We start from the raw sequence: 21,663 nt of genomic DNA on the forward strand, positions 1-21,663 counted from the left end.
AAAGTCATTTTATCTTAGTCTATTAAATAACTCCGTAAAGTTATTTAATAATATTTGCAACTAAAATGGAATTCGTGAAGAAAGAAAACAAGTAGAAGACGTATGCTCAAGATATTGGTTTTTGAAAGAACTATTGTAATAGTTTTAAGATCATATAAAAAATTTAGGCATAATAGCTTCCTTTTAATTATTGTCAAAAAAATCTTAATGCATAATGATATATTACAAAATAAGTTTGTTTACACAAACTAACTTCCTTCAAGTAATTTCTCAACATTTCTCCCGACAAAGTTAATTGGTCCATATAAACATATGCACCCATATGAAAAATCACATAGAAGTACATCTTGAAATGTAATGATGGTGTACTTTAATAGTGGAGTGTGAAATCTAAAATACAACAACTAATTTGTCTGATTTATAAATCCATGGTAGATTTTGTTGTTATGTATATTATAAACTTTGATTGTGTATACATTTATGTTCCTTAAATTTTGTTGTTTTCAACATTGTTAGTTGTTGAGAACTTTCGCACTAATCTCTTTATTATCCAAAGTCCTCACATGTAATAAATTACAAACAATTACATAGAAACTAAGATTTTGAACTAAAGTTTAATTTATTGAGATTCAAAATAAAAAACGTTAGTTATGTCGTTAAGATTTATTACTTTAAATTGTTCATTCACATTTATTTTTTGCTTTTATATTATAATTATTTTTACTTAGATGACTATTTGTTGTTTCAACTCATACAAGGCTACAACTTTAATATTTATATTGTATTATTAAACTAATACATGTTTATGTTCAACTAACAACTTGAGTCTTCTGCAAATACACGAGTATACTGCTAGTATATATATAAGGAAAGATCCGTTTATACCCAAGTTAAGTGACATTCAATCTCAAGCATTCATTTTTTTAAATCCAACGGATCAAGTGGGTTAAACTTAAAAAATTATTTAACATTTCTCTTTTTCTCTCTCATCATATTAGTCAGTTAGATTTAAGAAGATAGATGACTGATATTAAGTGTAAATAGTGTAACTTAATTCAAGTGTAAACAGTCCTCCTCATATTATATTATATGATATATATATATATATATATATAGATATATCATAAAACCGTAAACAAAACCGTATGAGGCAACCTTTATCATTAGATTTGTGGCTGCAACTGTAGCAAAAAATTAACTGTAGCAGATCCAGGTTTGAATTGGGGGATCTTCAATCATTCTCCCACTCTATCGAAGCAGCAGGAAAAAAATGGGAAAACATATTTGAAAATGTGACACAAAATGTCAGACATTGTTATCATACGCAAAACTGAATACAACGAAGTTTGCTCCATAGTTTCTAGTTGCAACAAGAGAAACAAAAGATAACGAGCAAATATATATTTATAGCAGGCAAACATATATTAGTAGCAAGATCAGTAGAGTAGTCCACTTCCTGTCTGCCTTACGTACCTGAATGAAAGGCAATCAAAGTTAAGCATAGATTGATACTATGAACTTTAGTAAAATAAATCATGGAATCATGGAATACCCTTGAACCAAACAACAAATCTAAGTCAACCAGGTTAGGATGTTCTAAATTATAAATCTCTAAGTCAGAGGCCAGAACTATACATTCTTACTTTTGGGCACTCAATTTCGTGCTAAGAGGTGCGCCTTTTATGAACTACCATTGGCTGTAAGATGCTTTAACTCTTAAAATGATACAGAAAATAAAATCTATTATAAATCTTTAATACCCGCTTTTCAACTAGACAGACAGAAATAGTCAGACAATGAACCAATTCACAATAACCGGGATTTTAGATTGAACACCACCACGTCCATTTCCACTTTGATTTGATACTTTTAGTCAGTTTTTAAAATCCCACATTCAAAATAAAAGATGATCCAGTTGTATCAAACGTATTATTGAAGTCGATGAAACCCCACAAGCAATACAAGTGTCATAACTCATAAATATATCACACACTATTTGGGGGGAATAGGCATATCAATAAATCTCTACATGTAAGAATACATATAATCAAATTTACCTAGAAGAAGAACTTAGTCAGACCAATCCCTCCATCATAAAATAAGGTGTAGATTAAAAATAAGATTTGAGACAGTGCAATAAAACAACATAGAGATAAATTCCATTTCTCGAGCACAAGTTAGATGATTTTATCATTGGATTAGTGATAAATTAAATTCACTCAGATCTATGCTTACCTGTACAACTACTTATCTGCAAAAACTGCTTCACATATAACACATTTCAACTGGCGAGGGTCGTTGGCTTTGGACATCATGCCTGTTGAGTAAGTTCGAGTAAGTCAAAAGAATGATCTGGTGGGTTGTCAATGCCTTCAGTTTCACCAACACCACAGCCCTTACTGACACGATTTTCCATGCAATCAGCATCACGCATATAACTTCCAACAGGCTGTATGATCTTACCAAATAGCAGAAATGAACCAGAGCCAACTTTTGCAGCATTGCAGTTGTGACCCCCAGCAAAGTCTGTGCCAAAGGAAGGCAAACTACTGTGGCTATTTGGTGACAAGTTTTCAGATTGAGAACTGCCAATGTTTAATTCGGTTGACACAGTTTTCAACATTGGCATTGTATTGTTCCCAAAATAACTACTACCCATACGAAGATAAGAGTTATCAATATCATTTGTAAAATTGAAAAGTTTTGATGCAGAAAATGCATCATGCCTGGCTCCCTGCATGCCCACAGGAAAAGTTTCAGAACTCAACAATGTTTTGTTCAAGTGTCCCATCGATGAATTAGTGAACCATGCCATGGGAAAGTAGGAATCTCCCTCTCTATCACTTAACACGCCCAAACCCTGGGCAGCTCTAAACTTTTTTGTTGGGGGGAATGTTGTATGAAGTAAAGGTGGAGAAACAAGTTCAACCTGCCAAGGGCTGACTCGCTTTGCATTCTGCAGAACTTCAGGTTCATCCCATGCAACCTGTAGATAAAGTTAATTTTGAGAAAGATGATAGATTATAGATACTACTATTTTAGCTGACTAAAGTTTATTATCAATTAAAAGAATATGTTTGCTGCGAATGACATGATACTAAGACTCAAGATATTACAGAAAAAAGAATCCCCCAATAATTTACCCAATATATACATTTCCACACATGCATGGAAGGGTAGATTCTCAATAAAACTTGTTGAGAATTTGGCATTGCAAGTACAATGAAGTATTACATACAGGACAAACACAGAAAAAAAAAAGATATATGTTTCTCTTCTGATGAAACAACCTGTTCATTTTGCCTACAGGCATGAACAACAGGGCACATTTGGTAAAAAATCACTTCCCTCTACTTGCTCTCCATGCCCAGTAGAATCAGAAGCACATACGCCCAAATATTGCAATGAAGACTGTAGTTTCTGAGATGCAGTGCAATAACTATCAAAATCCGCAAGTGGATTCCATCCACAGTAAACACGAGAATTAAACATTTTAATGAATTTGGGGATAGATACTCATACAAATTAATCATGTGCCAGGAACCAGATTTGAACTGGTGACACGAGGATTTCCAGTCCTCCGCTCTACCAGCTGAGCTATCCTAACCATTCTTGATGCACCATCCTCGTTATGTCCATCAAAATGTGCTAAATAAAAACTTACTGCAGTTTTTAATTATAGTGACTATCTATGTCCCCATGAATGGTTATCCATTGGATGGATAGGCAAAATTTTATAATCTTAAAATTACTTCTGAAAACCCCAAATCTCACAACTTTAACCCAGCAGAGTCGGACGCTTAGGCACAAGTGTAGAAATTAAAGAAGCAACAGGACAACTTATCAAATCAAATATAAAAATGTTACATACCCTTATGCATGGGATACATATTGTTATCCTACTGGTATTTCTCAGTTCAATCTCTTCACGAGTTTAAATAAATTAGATAAATGTAAACAACCTTGAATCATCTACGACTCCAATGTTTGAATGCCCAAAAAACATGTCAAACATCCATTGTCACATACCATCAATACAGCAGAGCATATATTTTCTAAACTTCCCACACACTTTGGCTATGATCTTGGGAGAAACATTAAACACAGATGGAAAAATTAGATATAAAGCTCTATGGCCCAAAGTCCATTATAGCCTAATAGCATATGGTATGATGTGATTCCATAACCTTTACTAAATTTAAAACTTGGCCACTTGAAACAAAAATTTATCAGCACATTTTATGTCTTATAAACCAGACTCCAAGTTATCAGTAATATCGGGTTTGTGATGACTGCCACAAATGCAGTGTGGTGTTGAATCACAAATTCATAATGATGGGGCCCCATCGGACCTCATCAAAACTGCGTCAGACTGCATCAAATTAAAAAACAAACGTTTTATTGCAAAATTTCACACTGCAACTACTCCAACTCAACAAGATACCCGCAATCACAGCAGACACAATTGCAACACAACTGCTATTCTGTTTATGAGATACAAGCAAACCCATAAAAGGGTCCATATTTTTTGTTACCTACTATTCTAAAATGTCTACCAAACACTCTACAATATACAATTAGACACTAACGGGAAAAAACAATACTAGACCTCTTAATAATGACAGGTTATTTTGAATCCATAAAACATAAACAAATAATTAGGCAGTGGAAGCATAGAAATATTATATATACCTGAAGCATACGCCAAGGAGAACCTCGCCAGGGTTCACTGTTTGGGACTGAAGCTGATGTCACTGTCCCCTGAAACCACGTCATCCTGGATGAGTCCTCTGTCTCCATAGCCATCTTCACTCTCATCCCGTGACCCCACGCGCTTCTCATAGCTTCATCCACTGCCTCAGCACTCACCACGAAATCCGACCAACCAGCCCTTGGAAAATACACAATCTCAAACGGCATACCCTGTGCCGCCGCTTCTGCAGCCTGCATAACCGCTTTCACTGACACTCTCCCCGTCTCTCTCCTCCAACAACCACCATTATACTCTTCTCCATGCTCCTCATCCTCAGCCATATTATTCGTTGCGCCGGAGAACCACAACGCCCTACGAATTCCAACAAACACTTCCCCGTTCGAATTCTTCATGAACACAACGGAATCGCCGGCGACAAGGTTCTTCTGAGTCACGAACTTGCTCCATCCGGAGGTAAGCAGGTGGCGCCGTGGTGTTCCTCGATAAATGTGGCGGAACTGCCAGACCTTGCCGTGAACATCGGTAACATTCAGAGTCTGTACCGGAGGATTAGCCTCAAAGTCCAGAGGCGGTAAAACAGAGTCAGCGCAAAACCTCGGAACGGAGAAACCACCGCCGTTATTAGCATCCGAAGGCGTGAGAATCTTAGCGTACGATACAACGTTATCACCGTCGCCAAACTCGCCAGCAACTTCATTACGCGAATCGGTGGGAAAGCGGTTGGGAGTAGGTTGGAGGAGAAGTTTGGCGAAAACCTGATCGGAGAGAGGATCGGCGAGGAATTGAACGTTCGAGAGGCGACAGTGTACGACGGGGAAGTTGTGGAGTGACGAGTAGTGAGGTGAGGGAGAGGGAGAGGGAGAAACATGTTCGAGGTGGCCCTGAGGGAAGTAATAAACCCTGGAATGGAGGTTGGGGATTTTTACGGCGGCTCCGGCACATGTCCGCCAGATTTTGGGGTCGACGTGGCTGGGAAAGGGGGCAGATTGTGACATATTATGTAAGAGAGAGAGAGAGAGAGAGAATTGGTTGTTATGATTAGAGAGTGAATGAGGGGTTTGGTTAGGGCAGAGGGCTTTTAAACGTAACAAGAGTGTGTGTGAGAGAAAGAGAGAGAGAGAGTGGAAATAGCCAGTAGGTGTGTGTTTGTCTGTTTGGATTCTACGCGTTTTTTTATTTTTGATCCCAAGAGGTCAAATATATAGTACTACTATATACAGAAAGGGATGGTAGGGAGTTATTGAATTAAGGCTTGTCTTTGGATATTGATAGATTTAGTAATATTTAATAATGTGCGGAATACGAAAGATACTTGTGTTAGAAATGTTGCATCAAGTTATTACATACTATTAAGTTTATTAATTATTAGATAGATATATAGAGTTGTTATAAATGATGGAAGATAATGTGAAAAGATTATTTAAGTTGAAATCATAACAGAAATAACATAAAATTTCGCTAAGCTTAAATTATCCATCTTAACATCATACCTCATCATGATGTAGTTGATTAAAAGAGAATTAAATATAGCAGGGTGCAACTTCAATAAAATGTAACTTATATTTCAGAAATTAAAGTGTATATATTTGAATCATATTGTAATTTTATTGATCGAGGTATAATGATCGTAGCCATGATATTTTATGGTCTAGATACATTTCAGAAAAAAAGTTACTCCAACAAGATTAAATATCTCACCCAATTTAAGGATAAATGGAATATTAACATCTGCTCAAGGCCAAGATAGTAAAAATAACCTTCTAAAATGATAACTAAAAGTTTTTTATATTATTAGTAAATCATTCATTATTCAATTATTATAAATTATTAAACATTGAATGATATATTAAGTCTATATCAAATTTTATATTTTTAATTTATAGATACTAGTGTGTATATGTATTCGTATCTGATGGTGAATATTGTATAATACTACATATTTAATTTTTTTTATATTTCATCTTTTAGAATTAGAATGTATTTTTGTGTACTTTATATTATATTTTTGTGTGTTTATGATAATATTTAATTTAAGGTAGGATATGTGATTAATTAATGTATTGGTGGTGGTTGCTTAGGATTATATGGTTATTTGTAAAAATTAAATAATGTTAAGGGCAAAACAGGAAGTGAAAATTACACCATGAGAGAAATTATTTCAAGTTTTAGCTTTATAGACGCTAGTGTATATAGGCACTTCGTGCCTGCCGGTTAATATTAGATGGTAATATGTATTTAATTTTTATATATTTCATTTTTTATAATTAAAATATATTTGTTATATTCGGTGTACTTTATATTATATTTTTGTTGTGTTTATGATAAGTTTAGTATAAGGTGATATATGTGGTTAATTAATGTATTGGTGGTGGTTTATTAGGATTATATGGTTTTTTTGTAAAAATTAAATAATGTGAGTGACAAAATATAAAGTAAAATTTACACCATAGTAAAAGTTATACCATGTTTTACCTTTTTATATAGTATAGATAGATATAAATTTCACTTTAATACTCCTTCCGGCAGTGAACTTAATTTTTAAATCCAACTCTTCTTTCTTACAAACTATTTAAATAATATAAATATTGTTTGTTTGTTTTTTGGCGGGAATAAACATAACCACGTGACTTTAGCTTTATGTTAATAAATGTTTTAAACAAACTATTGAAAAAATAAATGCAGTACTTTTCACTATATTAGAACATTATTTTTACGAAAATTTATTTTTTCATTGTAACTATTGTTATTATTTTATCTAATGTGACTAATCTCATAGGTCATAACTATTAATATGTATAATTTGAAAGTTATTTATAATTTAAATGAAATTTAAGATATATTAAAGAATATATGTTTTGTTAAACATGGTAGTGGTTAAAGAATCAAAATTGCAAAGTTAATGTTGAAAAAACTAAAATATTTATATCATTTTATTAAGTATATAATTTTTTTTATTTTTATTTTGGGTTCCTTTGCCATTGCAATTAGGCCAATATTTAGCAAGACTCTTATAATATATCACTATATATTATATTTATATCAATTGTAAAATTTTAAATTTTGTTTAAAAAGGGTATAACGTTAAATTGAAGATTAATGATATATTTCCATACAAATTTTTTTATTCATAAAAAAATGACTTATATAACTTATAAACCAATTATCAATAGCTAAAATATTAATTTATGATACATGTTACTTCTCTTATTATGTATAAGAATTTATAGAATAATAATATCACTTTCCCCAATAAAAATAACATGAAATGAAGTATGAATAAAATTTGTTCGAGTTGGCTTGGACTTGAAGTAGATAGGGGAACATCTAAATCTTGATGTGGAATTTATGGCTTCTTATCTATTATGAAATTCCGATTTTGATCACGACAGCTTAATTACTAAAATGGAATGTCGTCAGACCAGTGAGGCACACCTTAGTACTTAGTATTAGGGGGTGTCAAAATTCACTTCGGTTCGATTTTTTGTGCAGTGCAGTTTGGATCGGTTTGGTTTCATCTATTTCGTGATTTAAACTGGAACCGATTACGCTCATGTAATGTATAAATTTAGAGATAGAATAATCTCATATCCTCATGCTAAATCCTTATAAAAACTCTCCTACCCATAAATGTATGATACATGTCACTTGTAAATGAATTATAAATAAATAAAGTATCACATTGTAACATATGTGTAACTTTGTGAGAAGGATGATTGACAAAAGAATTTAGTAGAAGAATATATCATTTTCTTTAGAGATAAGAGTAATGATATATCATCCTACTAAATCATCATATCAACAAAATTATGACACATATCACTTATAAACCAATAATAATAAATAAAGTATCATCAATAAAATTTTAACAACATATTAAAAACTTAATTCTAATTAAAATTTAGTCTTTAATAATAATATCAAATAACATAATATACTTGTATCTAAACATGCATGTTAAATATATCTCCATTCATATTTTCTATAATGCCTTATACTCTCTCAGTTCCATATTTTTATATGTAAGTGTGTGAAAAACTAACTACTTTGTTTTTTAAGTATTCAAAATTTCAACTCAACAATTATATTCTTTTAAGTTTTTATTATTAATGTTTGATTTAACATTTATTTTCTGTTGAGAAATTGACTTTGATTTTTCTTTTAGAATACTTTTCTAATTTTTAAATAGACTAATTGTTGTTGTTTTCAAGATATCATTATTAACTGGCATGCAATAGAAATATAAAATGATGAGTCATAATAACAATACTTTAGTAAAAATATATTGTTTATTTTAATAAAACTAATCGTAGAATTATTCTTTCTAGTCTCAATTATAATGAAAACATAATCATCTTTACATCTTGAATATAGGCAACTGTAACTATATTTACATATTTCAAATATCACTTTTAATAGAAACAATTTATCATATAATGCATACTAAAGAATAATTTCAAACATTTGTATGTTTCTTTATTAAATCAATGCAATTTATTAAATCAAAGCAACTAATATACGTTAAATTTGATTATAAAAGAGGTTAGTGAGTATAACTTTCTTAACTTCAGTGAAATATACAAAGGATCACGTAATAAGGACAAGGGGTGCTAGCTTATTACTATATCAATCTCAATTTAATTTTCACATTAGTATTTTTAAGTTTTTTAGTATTGTTTGTCACTTTTAGGGAATTATTGTATATTAACTATTTCTTCCTTTTTATTGCATTAAGTAAAATGTGTAATGATTTTTATTGATAATGAGGAAAATTTATTGAGAAAAATGTTATTTTACATAAATAGTGAACACATCCAATAATTAACTTGAAAGTATGTTACTTAATCATGTGTGGATTTTTATATATTAATTACATTTTTTAGGGGGAAAAATCATTAACGGGTGAAAATAGAAAATAGATGAGTTTGAGTAATGAAAGATTATTCTAAAAAAGTACATCAAATGGCTTGACAAATTCATTACAAAACTATGTTATCTAACTTTCTTACTTTACGTGAATATAATAAAAAAATATATTATAAAAGTCAAGGGGAATGTACTTTTTTTAATATGAAAAGTTAAAAGATTGCTAGTGTGTCCTTAGGCACATATTAAGAAATAGAGTACTATCTACGGAGGATTAGAATTTAACAATTTATCTAATAATAAATCAAATTATTTTATTTTTACTTATTTTTTTAACCTTTTCTCTAGACATACAATACAAATATCCGAAAGACATCTTAGAGTAGTCAAAATGTCAAATATCAATTGTATAATAATAATATTGTAATAGATAAGTAATGTTATATGTATGACTAAAAGTAACAAACAATATACTTAATTTGGCCATAAAAAGTTAAAAACTATATTTTTGTCATTCAGCTTCCAATACTTAATTTTTTTGTCATTTTAAAAAAAAAAAGTAGGAGCATATTTTTTTAGTCTTTTATTATTTATATTTTTTGTTTAATAGGGATTATTTTTAAATCATTTTTATTTTATTATTGTGATAAAGGACTTTCTTGTTGCTCAAATTTGTCTTCTATTATTTAAAATTGCTTCTCTCTCTCTCAACTTCAACTTTTATTATTTTATTACTATTTTTAAAGAATTTTGTTAACCATTGTTTTTATAGGGCTATATCTAGACAAACAAACAAAAAATACAGTCTTAAATATTTTAATATTGACTATTATATGTACATTAAATACAACATTTTCTAAGTTTAATTTTATATTTTTTAGGTTCCTTAAACATTGTCATTGGGATAGTGGTTAAGAAAATCCTATTTTGAATGGTGACATTTTCTCTCTCGCTGTTTATAAGTTATTTATCATTATACGAAACAATTACTTTTTTTGTTTCATCTTTTTGTTGCTATTATTATTGTGTGTGTGTTTGTAGTAAAAAATGTATTTGTAAAATAAATGATTAAACATAAGGACTAAACATTTACACATTACGTGCACGAGTAATCAGCCTAGTTTATTTAAATGCATAAGTCTTTGTATAAAGTATAAACCAAGAATCTTTTATATTTGTAATTTGTAAATTTGTAATTAAATAAACAATTTTAAAATTAAAATATGCTTTGTATATTAAATAGGTCAAGCCTATTTAATCCAAAAAATAAGTTTGGTCATATTTCCTGAATAATTACAGTCTAACTTTTTTAAAGAAATAATATTAAGCGAGTTATACTATAAAAACATACTAAAATCAGGATAAGGCATACCATTTAGAAAAGCCAAAGGAGTAGACTCAACGAATAACTCAGGTTAATTTGTAAATGAAGTTTTAAAAGAAGAACTAAACTACTAACAAAAACAAAGCTAAAGGATTAAAATGAAACAAAAGAATTAAGTTAATAGAAAAAATACATTTATGCTTCATAGAGATTGCGTGCCTCAACAAGTATAGTAGTTTTTATATAAAATTATGAGAATAACAAATATAAATATAAATTATACAATAGAAGGTTAAGATAAAGTTAATAAATTGTCATATATTTTCTTAAAAAATAATTTACTTCACATAATTATTCAACAGTTTATATTAATTATTTTCATTTAACATTTGATTGGACTGTTATATCTATCAACAATACTACTACATTGTATATGAAAAACAATGTGCATGTACTTTGACAACCTTAAATTGCATTTATTTTTGCATAATCATTTATAATAGTCAACAAACTCATTAATTACAAATATTTAATGTCTGACGTTTTGGTTTTACCTATACTCATTAAATGATGCATATAAAATAATAAGATGAGGGATATACAGTAAGTTTTTTAAATTTACTCTTCATTTAGTCATCAATCTTAAAAAATTACAATTATTTGAATTAATGAGTAAATCTAAACTATTAGATGTTCATACAATTAATAATTAACTAGGATAAAAAATAAGTTTAAAAAATTAACTCTTAGAGTAAATGGATCTTAAACCATATAATAATAATTAATACTATTATTATTAGGGAAAGTGTATAAAACCAAATTTTATTTCTTTGGCATGAAGTGATTATAAACAATTTTTTCTTCATTTTTATTTTTTAAACTTTAATTGTCGGTGAAATTAACACGTTCATAAAAATAATATTAATTAATAATAAAGAATATTTTTGTCATACATTTTATTTTAAACTCAAGTATTAAATAACTATTTTTTTAAATATACCAATATTTATGTATTAACAAATTTTAACTCTTAAATTTATTTATTATCTACTTGAGTATATTTATGTATTAACCATTTTTAACTCTTAAATTGATTTATTATTTAGTTTTTAATTAATTTTATTTTATAATGTCAGTTTTATTCGGATACCAATAGTAGTTAACATGTATTATTGCTTTACTTATATGAGAATGAAGTATCTCCTGGTATGAAGAGATAAATTATCTCCTCTTATTAGTGAAATCATGACATGTGTCATGTTTCATCATTTTCTATAAAAATATTTTTAAAAATAAACAAAATAGCACATGTCACATTTTTACTGGTTAATAAGTCATATGAGGAGATACATTATTCTCTACTTATACTATGAGTATAATTGCATTAATGTACTCGTTAACCTACTCATAATTTAACAATATACTTATTCACATAATTAACAAATGATAAAATTTAAAGGATAATTATAAAAAAATAATTAATAATAACTTATTACAAATAATATAAAATATCAACATCACATTAATTTAGTGGTATAAGGCCTAAGTGGATCTTGAAGACCAGATCGAAAGTTTAATTTCTGCGAATGACATTTGTTTGGAAGGGCCATGATGAATTTATGGAAATAATTAGTTTCTTACTTAACCAAGTAAAAAATACCCCCAATACTACAAAAAAAAAAACATAAAATTTAGATGGCTTTGTTCACTTTTCCCTTATGATTATAAAACATTCAAGATACATACAATTGTGATATAAATTGCACGAGCCATGACTTATTGGAGCATTACATTCCGACCATCCAAGTTTCACGGAGACACAGTTCCACAAACAAGTCCAATATGAAGATTCGTGGTTCTTCCAAAATCTCTGTAAAATGGGTTCCCATTTTCTCTGTGTTTTCCTTCCTTGTTGGAATGGTCTTCACAACCAGGTACTACTCTTTTTCATGCAATAATGGAAATAAAAGAAAGTTCAAAACTTCTATATGTCTCTGTGTGTGTTACCATTTTATTTTGTCTTCAGGTTCAAATTTCTATGATTGTATTCACCATTGTGTTACTTTATAGGATGTCGGAACCTCCACAATTCAAACGTGTGTTGCTTTCAAAACATGCGCATGAACAAAAGTTGCAAATGGTATCAGAGGACTGTGATACTAAAAAGGTATGCTTTACTCACATTAAATTTCAAATTCCATTTTTTGTACTTGTTTTAAATTAGTTTCCATGTTTTTGAAATCTTTGGGGTGTTTTGGAATGCATTAGAAGCAGCATGTGCTGGATAAGGAAGTAATGAATGGAGTGCACAAAACCCATGAAGCTATTCAGTGAGTGCTAAGAAGAATTTTTTTCAATTTTTGAGTAAATTTACTTGTAATTGAAATAATTGGTGTTTTTCTTTTTCATTTGGGCATGTTAGATCCCTAGAGAAGCAATTTTCAATGCTTCAGATGGAACTAGCACCAGCTAGGAGAGAACCAGGGATCATCACGGGTTCCGGTTCAACCTCGGGTTATGGTCTCTCTGCTGAAGATCCTCTCAGGAAGAAGGTGTTTATAGTGATTGGCATAAACACTGCTTTCAGTAGCCGGAAGCGGCGTGATTCGGTTAGGGAAACTTGGATGCCTCAAGGTATGTTATATTTCTATTGAAAAACTGTTCTAATGTAATCTAAATGACAATGGATCAATGTCTAACAAGCTGTGTTTTTCTGCTTCAATTTCTGATCAGGGGAAAAGCTAATTCAATTGGAACGTGAGAAGGGAATTGTCATCAGATTCGTGATTGGTCACAGGTAATTTCCTGCATGATTCTGTTTGGGACTCTGGGTTTGTTACATGAAATTATTTTCAAAACAAAATATGATGTGAATCAAGAGAGAATTACAATTAATAGCGCCTGAAGCGGTCCGCAATGAATTTATTGCTTAATGCTTACAATGTGAGCTATATGAAATATCTTTTGTTGGTTCCTGTTTGAGATGGTGTACTTGCATCCTATTATTTTAAATGATCGAACTCATCAAATGTTCTTGACAGCATATCTTTTTCAATTGAGAGAGTGCTGAAGACAGAAGGTATTAGTTTAAAATTCAGGTTTTTAACATTTGAAAATAAGCAATATGTGCAGAGGGGGTAATTATGATGTTATGATGAATGTTTAGTTCTGTTCTTCAAATCAAAATTCTCTGGAATGCAACACAACATTGTTATATTATCACTCTTACCTTAAGATAAATAGATGTTTACATGATTTACAGTAAATACTTAATCGAACTAAATGAGTGATATTGACATGTTTATCTCAGCGCAACTTCGAAAAGCGTTCTAGATCGAGCTATTGATTTAGAAGAATCCCAGCACAAAGACTTCCTTCGCTTGGTAACAGATCATAATAATTGCTTATGGGAAAAAATCTGGATAATCTGGCTGTAATATGACATTGTTTTTTTCATTTTACTGTAGGAGCATGTTGAAGGGTATCATGAACTATCTGCAAAGACAATAAAATTCTTTTCTACTGCTGTTGCAAAATGGGATGCTGATTTTTATGTTAAAGTGGATGATGATGTCCATGTCAACTTAGGCATGTGCTTTAACATCTTTCTTGTGTTTCCATGCCATTTTTTCCTTCAATGTTTTCCTCTGCTGCAATTCCCTCACTGGTGAAATTTATTCTCACAATTGTTTCTGTTTAGGTGCACTGGCTACAACCCTTGCTCGTCATCGTCCAAAACCGAGGGTCTACATTGGGTGTATGAAATCTGGGCCTGTTCTTTCTCAAAAGTAATTGCACTGGACTTATAAAGAAAGAGGTTATTCCTTTCCTATTTGCCTTGTTGTGACTAAGCAGTTATGTGAACATCTTTCTGTATATCTAGGGATGTTAAGTATCATGAACCCGAGTTTTGGAAGTTTGGAGAAGAAGGGAACAAATACTTCCGACATGCAACAGGGCAGATATATGCTATCTCTAAGGATCTAGCCACTTACATTTCCATGAACCAGTAAGGATATGATTTTTCATGAAGCATCTAGTTATCTGTCCTCTAATGTTTGGCCTTCTTTTTTTTTGCTTTTGAGCATTGAATGTTAAATCGAGCACAAAACTAGTTCTTTCGTTGTAGGGAATGATCATTTAGCCAATTTTTTGAAAGCAAAACAACTTTTTCTTATTTGTTTACAGTAAGAAAAAAAATTCTACATAGGAACTCTTAGCATTGGTTCAGTCCAGATTTATATAACCAGCAAGAATCTGATGCCTGTATGAAATTGAATATTGCAAGACACAAATTTCACTGTTCCTAATTGTGACTGCAGGCCAATATTGCACAAATATGCTAATGAAGATGTCTCACTTGGTGCATGGCTTATTGGCCTTGAAATTGAACATATTGACGACCGCAATATGTGCTGTGGTACCCCTCCAGGTATATGGCATCTAAAAATAAGTAACTAGCATTTAGCATATTTTGTCTATACCAATATCTCTTTTGAAGTAGGAATGTCACAGAAATAAAGAATCTATTTTTGTGTCGAGTACTGCAAGAGTTGTTAGCATTTAGCATATATGTTAGTGTCACTATATAACTTCCTCGTGATTTATAATCTATATAGTACACCAAACACATAATAAAACCTGCATGTTCTCATTTTTCATGTTCTGATATATCTACTAAATGCTGCATTATAACAACATCAACATTCATGACTACATAATTAAAGTTCAACTGGGTTCCTCAACCACACACTGTTTTACCTTCTGAATGTGGTTGTCATTCTCATTTGTATCAATGCTTATGTAGACTGTGAGTGGAAGACACAAGTAGGTAACACGTGTGTTGCAACATTTGATTGGAACTGCAGTGGAATCTGCAACTCGGTCGAGAAGATTAAATATGTTCATTCAAAGTGCAGTGAAGGGGATGGAGCTGTTTGGAGTGCTTTTACTTTAGGAGCCTAGGTTGAACAGAATAATAGAAACTGATTCTTATTTTACATGAAACAAGGTGTTTTGGTGTGATTTGAGGATATATATATATATATATAATATGTTCAGTGTGAGAATAAGACAACTAGGATGGGGATAACCTGTCCCAACTTGGTGTCCTCATTCATGTCACATTCCATTCATATATTGACATATGAAATTAACATATTATTTTAATAAAATAAAGATAAATTGAAATGTTATTTTTAATTTGTTGGCAAATACTGATTGGTGTGGGATATGGGACAAGAACTTTTCTGGTAATCCTATCCGAGCCGGGCACATCCACAGGTAAGTGGGGCTAACTCTCCCAACGGATATTTTTTCCATCCACAAGACTCGAACCCGGGTTCTTGCTTAAGGGAAATCAAGCATGTACCATTTGAACCAACGCCCGTTGGTATAAAATTGAGAAGTTGTTACAATACAAATAATCTCAACTATATCTCCAAAATTGATTTGGAGTCATCTGATAATTTTAAGTCGTTAATGCTTCACCAATGTTAATGATTAGACTAATAACATCTAAAATTGACCATAGAAAATGCCATAATCAGGCCTTCAATTATAGTTGAATCCGTTTTTTGCTTTATATTTTATAAAACTTAATAGGATAAGTTGATGTAATAAATTTTGTATTTTAAATATTGAGACATATAATATTCAAAAGAAAACATAACATAAAGTACATGTGCTATTTTATATTATGATACATATATTTAAGTATAACGTGTGGTTCTTCGATCTTTGGAATCCAAATTTGGATTCATGTTTTCACTAATAAACCAAAGCAAAACAATAAAAACATTCATTTCGATCAATTTGATGTTATTTGGATTGATTTGTAAAGTTTCATTTAGGTCGATTAAGATATAAATAATGATTATTGAACATACTTATATTTAATGACACAATTATGTTATTTAATTTAATGAAAAATTGCACAAACTTCCATTAGGTTATGTTTCCGAGTGAGTTTTTGGAGGGCAATTGAGAGAAAGAGAAGATTTGAAAGTTATGAAATATATTTGTGAGATAATTCTTAAGCCTTCCATTACTCTCTAAAACCAAGCTCGTAAATAGATCCTTAAGATTTATTATGGGGCATATAAATCTAGGAACACATGTGTTATCCTATAGTAGTGTAACTCCATGTGCCATAAGCTATGAATGGTTAAAAAAATACTTAAAAATTAAATTTAGCTTAAATATATATTTTTCAACCAATCAAAAAGTCATGATACATGGAATGATACTAAATATGAAACAACAAATGTACACCCTATAAATCCCTCTAAGTAGACCATTGAGTTGTTGCACTAGTGGTATGAGAAATTTGTGTCCAGAATCATAATATGTCAAGGGTGAAATATCCTATTCTTAATAATAATATTTGAGATTAAGAGAATATGAGATATTCTTAGTTATACAACAAAAAAAACTCCCCCTTTGTTTTAAGTCGTCTTCACACTCAATAAAGAGTTTCCTCTCCAAAATCTGTATGGAAGAGGTTATTCACCCACAAACTCAAGAATATGTAGATAAAATTAGGCGATCATAGGTCCGGTTGGGATAAACTAATCTTTAAACTAAAAGTCAATCCTAGATCTGATAAGACCCGACCCTATTCAGGCCCGATCATAATCAGGTCGTACTGAGTGAGCGGGTGAGGCCGAGTCATGTTTACTCCTAGATAAAATCAATGGAAGGATCCATACTTGTCCCCATCCTCTTAGTTTGGGACGAAGATCCTCTGTCCCACATCTCATCCCTAAATCCTATCTCAGTCCAATCAATTGTGAACAAGTAATATAAAAATGTATCATTTTGTTTTTAAAAAAACTCTATTTACTTATGTGTCAATTTTTAACGGATGAGGACAGAGAATTGGGACAGACTTTGGGACAAGTGATCCTTATTCCTTAGTTTGATGCGTGTGCATGTTTTACGTGAGGCTCCTTTTCTGCAATGATATTTTCTACTCTCTTTTGTCTTGGTGTAACTGTAAATTATTAATTTTGCTAGGTTTAAATCTGTTTTTTGTTCCAGGAAATTTAGTCTTTATAAAATTCCTTTGGTTTTGATGCTTTTTTGTTAAAAAATTTGGTTTTAGTCTATAGTAATAATGTGGTTATGACCCTAATGCAACTTATGTCAAACTCATTACTAATGTGACTAATTGTCATCAGGTACACTTAAATCAAACTTTTAGAAGATAGAAATACCAAAACCATACTGAAATGGGTAATGATCTTTTTTTGATCTTCACTCTTCTCTCTACCTCTTAACTGAAATAGAGTCATCTAGAGAAACATGAGTAGTGAAAATCATCACCATAATCACTTTTCCCACCAAAGCATGCATATCTATCATAGAAGCATGTTCCTGCCTATGCTATGTTCAAGGCCATCCATCAAAGATGTGAGTCTTCCAAACTCTAGAGACCCTTTTTGGTCCTTCTCTAATGACCCTTTGTCCCCTAGAATTGGTTGCACAGGTCAGGTGAAGAGGCACAACAAAATAACTGGACTTCCAATCTCACACAAACTCAGACTCACCCCTAAAAATAACACTACCACAGCCCCCAGTTCAGTGGTCAAGTATTCCAAGCTCAAAAGGCTCTTCTCAGGAAAAAGCGTATACATCAACACAATTGCTACTGTTCCTACTGCCTCAAGCTGTGAAACTAGGCCTAGAGCAAGAGTTAAAAGTCCTGATGTGCCTAGAAATAATAGGTGTGGGAATGAGAATTTTGTTCCTATAAGCATTGAGAATATGGATCCTCCTTTGCCTGTAATCAAGAGAGTGCACAAGTCTGAGGAAGGAAGCAAGGTGGATAGTGTTTGGAAAAGAAGGTCAGGTGGGGCTGCATTGAAAAGCTTACAGGTTCAACAGATTCACCAACCAAGACATCATCTTCAGCTTACAAGCGTGTTTGATGGATGATGAGAAACATTCAAGAAATTATGTTTTCTTCAAAATTCAACATCAAATGTAATGTAAGGTAGTGCTTGGTAGACATATAGAACAAGATGGAACATGATTTATTATTTGGTTTTATTTATCTCTGGAACTAAAATGTTTTACTTTCTAGTCTTCTGTCATGTTCTATTTATAAAATACACCAAACACATGTTTCTTCCTATTCAGACATATTTCCTCGAGTATCACCTAAGTGTTTTTAGTTCTCTATCACTATAATATTGAGTGGTGTGTGGGATAAATTAGTGAAAAGATTAAAGATCTAGTTGTAAGAATGAGATTGCAACTAAGATGGGATGAATTAGTTGACTAGAAATTATGATCACTTTTTCTGCAAGATGAAGAGTTAAAATGCAGCAGATAATATGTAAAAAATAAACAAGAATAAATCAAAGAGGCAAGGGAGAAGAGAGTACACAAATGTTTTACACTAGTTCACCTTCTTGTCCACCGAAGGTTACGTCCAGCACTCTTGCAGCACAAAAGATTTTCCACTAATTATTATGAGTTGTAATTACATTATCTCACCCCGAGATCTCTATGTACCTTACACACTCACCAATACTTATACCATTGGAAAACACCTTTCCAAGTAACTCTATCCCCTTTCTGTTCACAGCCTTGTGAAAGAAAGTAATTACAATAATGGCTTAGATTGCCTTTACAAGTATGAAATATAATAACACTTGCATCCAATCAACTCTTTTGTATACTTAGTAATAATGCTCTTTAAGTTTACAAAACTTTGAAACACTTTACTTCAAGCAACTCAGAAAAATAATTTTGAAAGTTTGAGTTCAAGTTGGTAGAAGTGCAGAAAACTATTTCAGAAAAGTGTAGGAAAGTTGTAAGAAAAAGTGTGAAAGAGTTATGAAGGAGTTGTTTAATGATTTTAAGTTCTAAGGCATTTAACTAGGCTTTTCAATAAGTCATTGTGCATTTATGAAAGAGTAATAGTTGTTTGGAATGAATACATTTCGTTTGGGATGAAAACCCTTGAGTTTAAATCTGAAAAATTGATGTAACAGCTCTCAGTAACCGATTACAGCATTGGATAATCAATTTGCCCAAATGTTCTGTCCAATAGTTAATTTAAAATTCACTTAGAGTAATCGGCTACTCCAATTCAAATTTTGTTGGATAACTGATTCTCACTCATGTAATATGTTACTCAAATTTCAGTAACCTGTTACACAGTATTTTGAAAAATGTTTTCATTTAAAACTTGAAGTGTTTCAATTTCTTTTAAAATATTTTGAGCACTACTACTTTGGTATATTAAAGAGTACATGATAAAAGTAACTATTTAGACTTACACTAATTGTCTTGAAGTTTTAATCTTCTTGGTCTTCATAAGTAATATTAATTTTCTTCTTTTTGGTGATGTTGGTGTCTTCATCAAAACTTTATCAATGTCAGAAGCAAAGATCTTCTTCATACTAGTATTTAATATGTACTAAAATTAACCAAAACAACCTACAATGAGGTTTCTTTACAAAAGCCACTACCTTTTTTTTAACACTGATCAATATGACGTAATGGCCAACACAGATCAATATCATAACATGATGCTAAGAATGGTCACATTACAAATAAATGAGTAGCGTTATTATGGACCACCTCACATGGACCTAAAACATTGGAAAATAGTTGGCTCAACCAAACCGTGAAAGACGCAATAATTGAATTGAAGACATAAGGTGACATTGGAAATTTGCATTCCACGTGGGGCAAACGATGTGAATTGGTAGCAACACTGACCGACATATTTAGTATCATTAAAGATGTCTGACGCTGGATAAAGAGTTTTGAGTATCATTCAAGACTTAAAAGAGTCAACAACATCAACATGCCGTTAAGAACAGTATCTAATGGAGAAAGATCAGCGACATCATATAAAGTTACGGTAAAGGAGGAAAATGATCTACCCTCCTATTATTAATTTACAAATGACATCTATCAATTTTTTATAGGTAAGAAGATTTAGTAGGATAATATATTATTCTCATGATAAAATATAAAATGCAACCAAAAGGTTAAATGAATATATAAATATTCAGGAAAGATTGAATATATAGGTTAACTAATACGTAAGAGGGGAACACACATATTCAACATTCAGTTAGAGTAGCTACGTGAATCACTTTAGTCCATAAATGCATCAAGTAAGCCTTAAGGAAGCTTTTTTCCCCAAACACACTCCATTTCTTGAAATGATTATTTTGGGATCATATTTCAATGAGAACAAACTACTACCACAAACATATTTCAAGGTGGCAGTATAAGGAAAAAGGGTGGTGGAAAAAGATGCATCCAGCCTTAATACCAAAAATAAGGTCTCTTTTCTATAATAATAGAGATGCAGTATAACAATTGAAAAGTGAAAATATGGAACATGTAATGTTACATATAACTTCTATTCCCAGGAATCTAAAGCCTAGCACAAATTCTCTCCATGCCATATGTACACCAGCTCTACAGAAAAAACAAGTCAACCTAATTTTTCATTGTACCACTACAAGAAGGAATGCTTTAAAGGTCCTAAAAAGATATAGAAAAGAGAAACTATAACCATATTCACCTTTCTTGTTTTTGATCTCCATCCACCATCATCCAAAATATGTGATATGGCACAAGTTAATAATAGGATAACTATAAAGACAGCCATGGTAGTGTAACAAAAACGACACATTCCGGAATCTAGAGTCTAACTACCGATACTAAAACAAAAGGGAGCTTCTAAACTTTATATGGAAGTTGAAATATTATTTGAATTGCCATAAGATCA

The 21,663-nt window shown here is 31.3% G+C and overlaps 2 protein-coding genes, 1 non-coding gene and 1 pseudogene across 3 annotated transcripts; 2 read left to right on the forward strand and 2 right to left on the reverse strand.

Annotated features, from left to right (window-relative positions):
* LOC109360024 lies at positions 1,112-5,839 on the reverse strand (annotated as a pseudogene).
* Positions 3,535-3,607, reverse strand: TRNAS-GGA. The gene has a single exon. It is a non-coding gene; the product is annotated as a tRNA-Ser (tRNA).
* Positions 12,718-15,926, forward strand: LOC109360025 (beta-1,3-galactosyltransferase 7-like). The gene is made up of 11 exons (XM_019604764.1): positions 12,718-12,835; positions 12,972-13,068; positions 13,170-13,231; positions 13,324-13,535; positions 13,635-13,698; positions 14,212-14,284; positions 14,369-14,489; positions 14,602-14,689; positions 14,785-14,910; positions 15,224-15,333; positions 15,709-15,926. The coding sequence occupies exons 1-11, from the start codon at positions 12,744-12,746 to the stop codon at positions 15,864-15,866; spliced, it is 1,203 nt and encodes a 400-aa protein (XP_019460309.1). The 5' UTR covers positions 12,718-12,743; the 3' UTR covers positions 15,867-15,926.
* On the forward strand, positions 18,158-18,956 carry LOC109360031. The gene has a single exon (XM_019604774.1). It carries the CDS (start codon positions 18,207-18,209, stop codon positions 18,837-18,839), a length of 633 nt encoding a protein of 210 aa, XP_019460319.1. The 5' UTR covers positions 18,158-18,206; the 3' UTR covers positions 18,840-18,956.

This window comes from Lupinus angustifolius, chromosome LG11 (genome assembly GCF_001865875.1).
Source record: "Lupinus angustifolius cultivar Tanjil chromosome LG11, LupAngTanjil_v1.0, whole genome shotgun sequence".
Taxonomy (NCBI): Eukaryota; Viridiplantae; Streptophyta; class Magnoliopsida; order Fabales; family Fabaceae; genus Lupinus; species Lupinus angustifolius.

Excerpts from the sequence above, each read along its gene's own strand:
- LOC109360025 (XM_019604764.1), top strand. The coding sequence starts at position 12,744 with ATGAAGATTCGTGGTTCTTCCAAAATCTCTGTAAAATGGGTTCCCATT. Across the intron at positions 12,836-12,971 it reads GGAATGGTCTTCACAACCAG|GATGTCGGAACCTCCACAAT; the intron begins GTACTACTCTTT and ends GTTACTTTATAG. Across the intron at positions 13,699-14,211 it reads AGATTCGTGATTGGTCACAG|CGCAACTTCGAAAAGCGTTC; the intron begins GTAATTTCCTGC and ends TGTTTATCTCAG.
- LOC109360031 (XM_019604774.1), top strand. The coding sequence starts at position 18,207 with ATGAGTAGTGAAAATCATCACCATAATCACTTTTCCCACCAAAGCATG.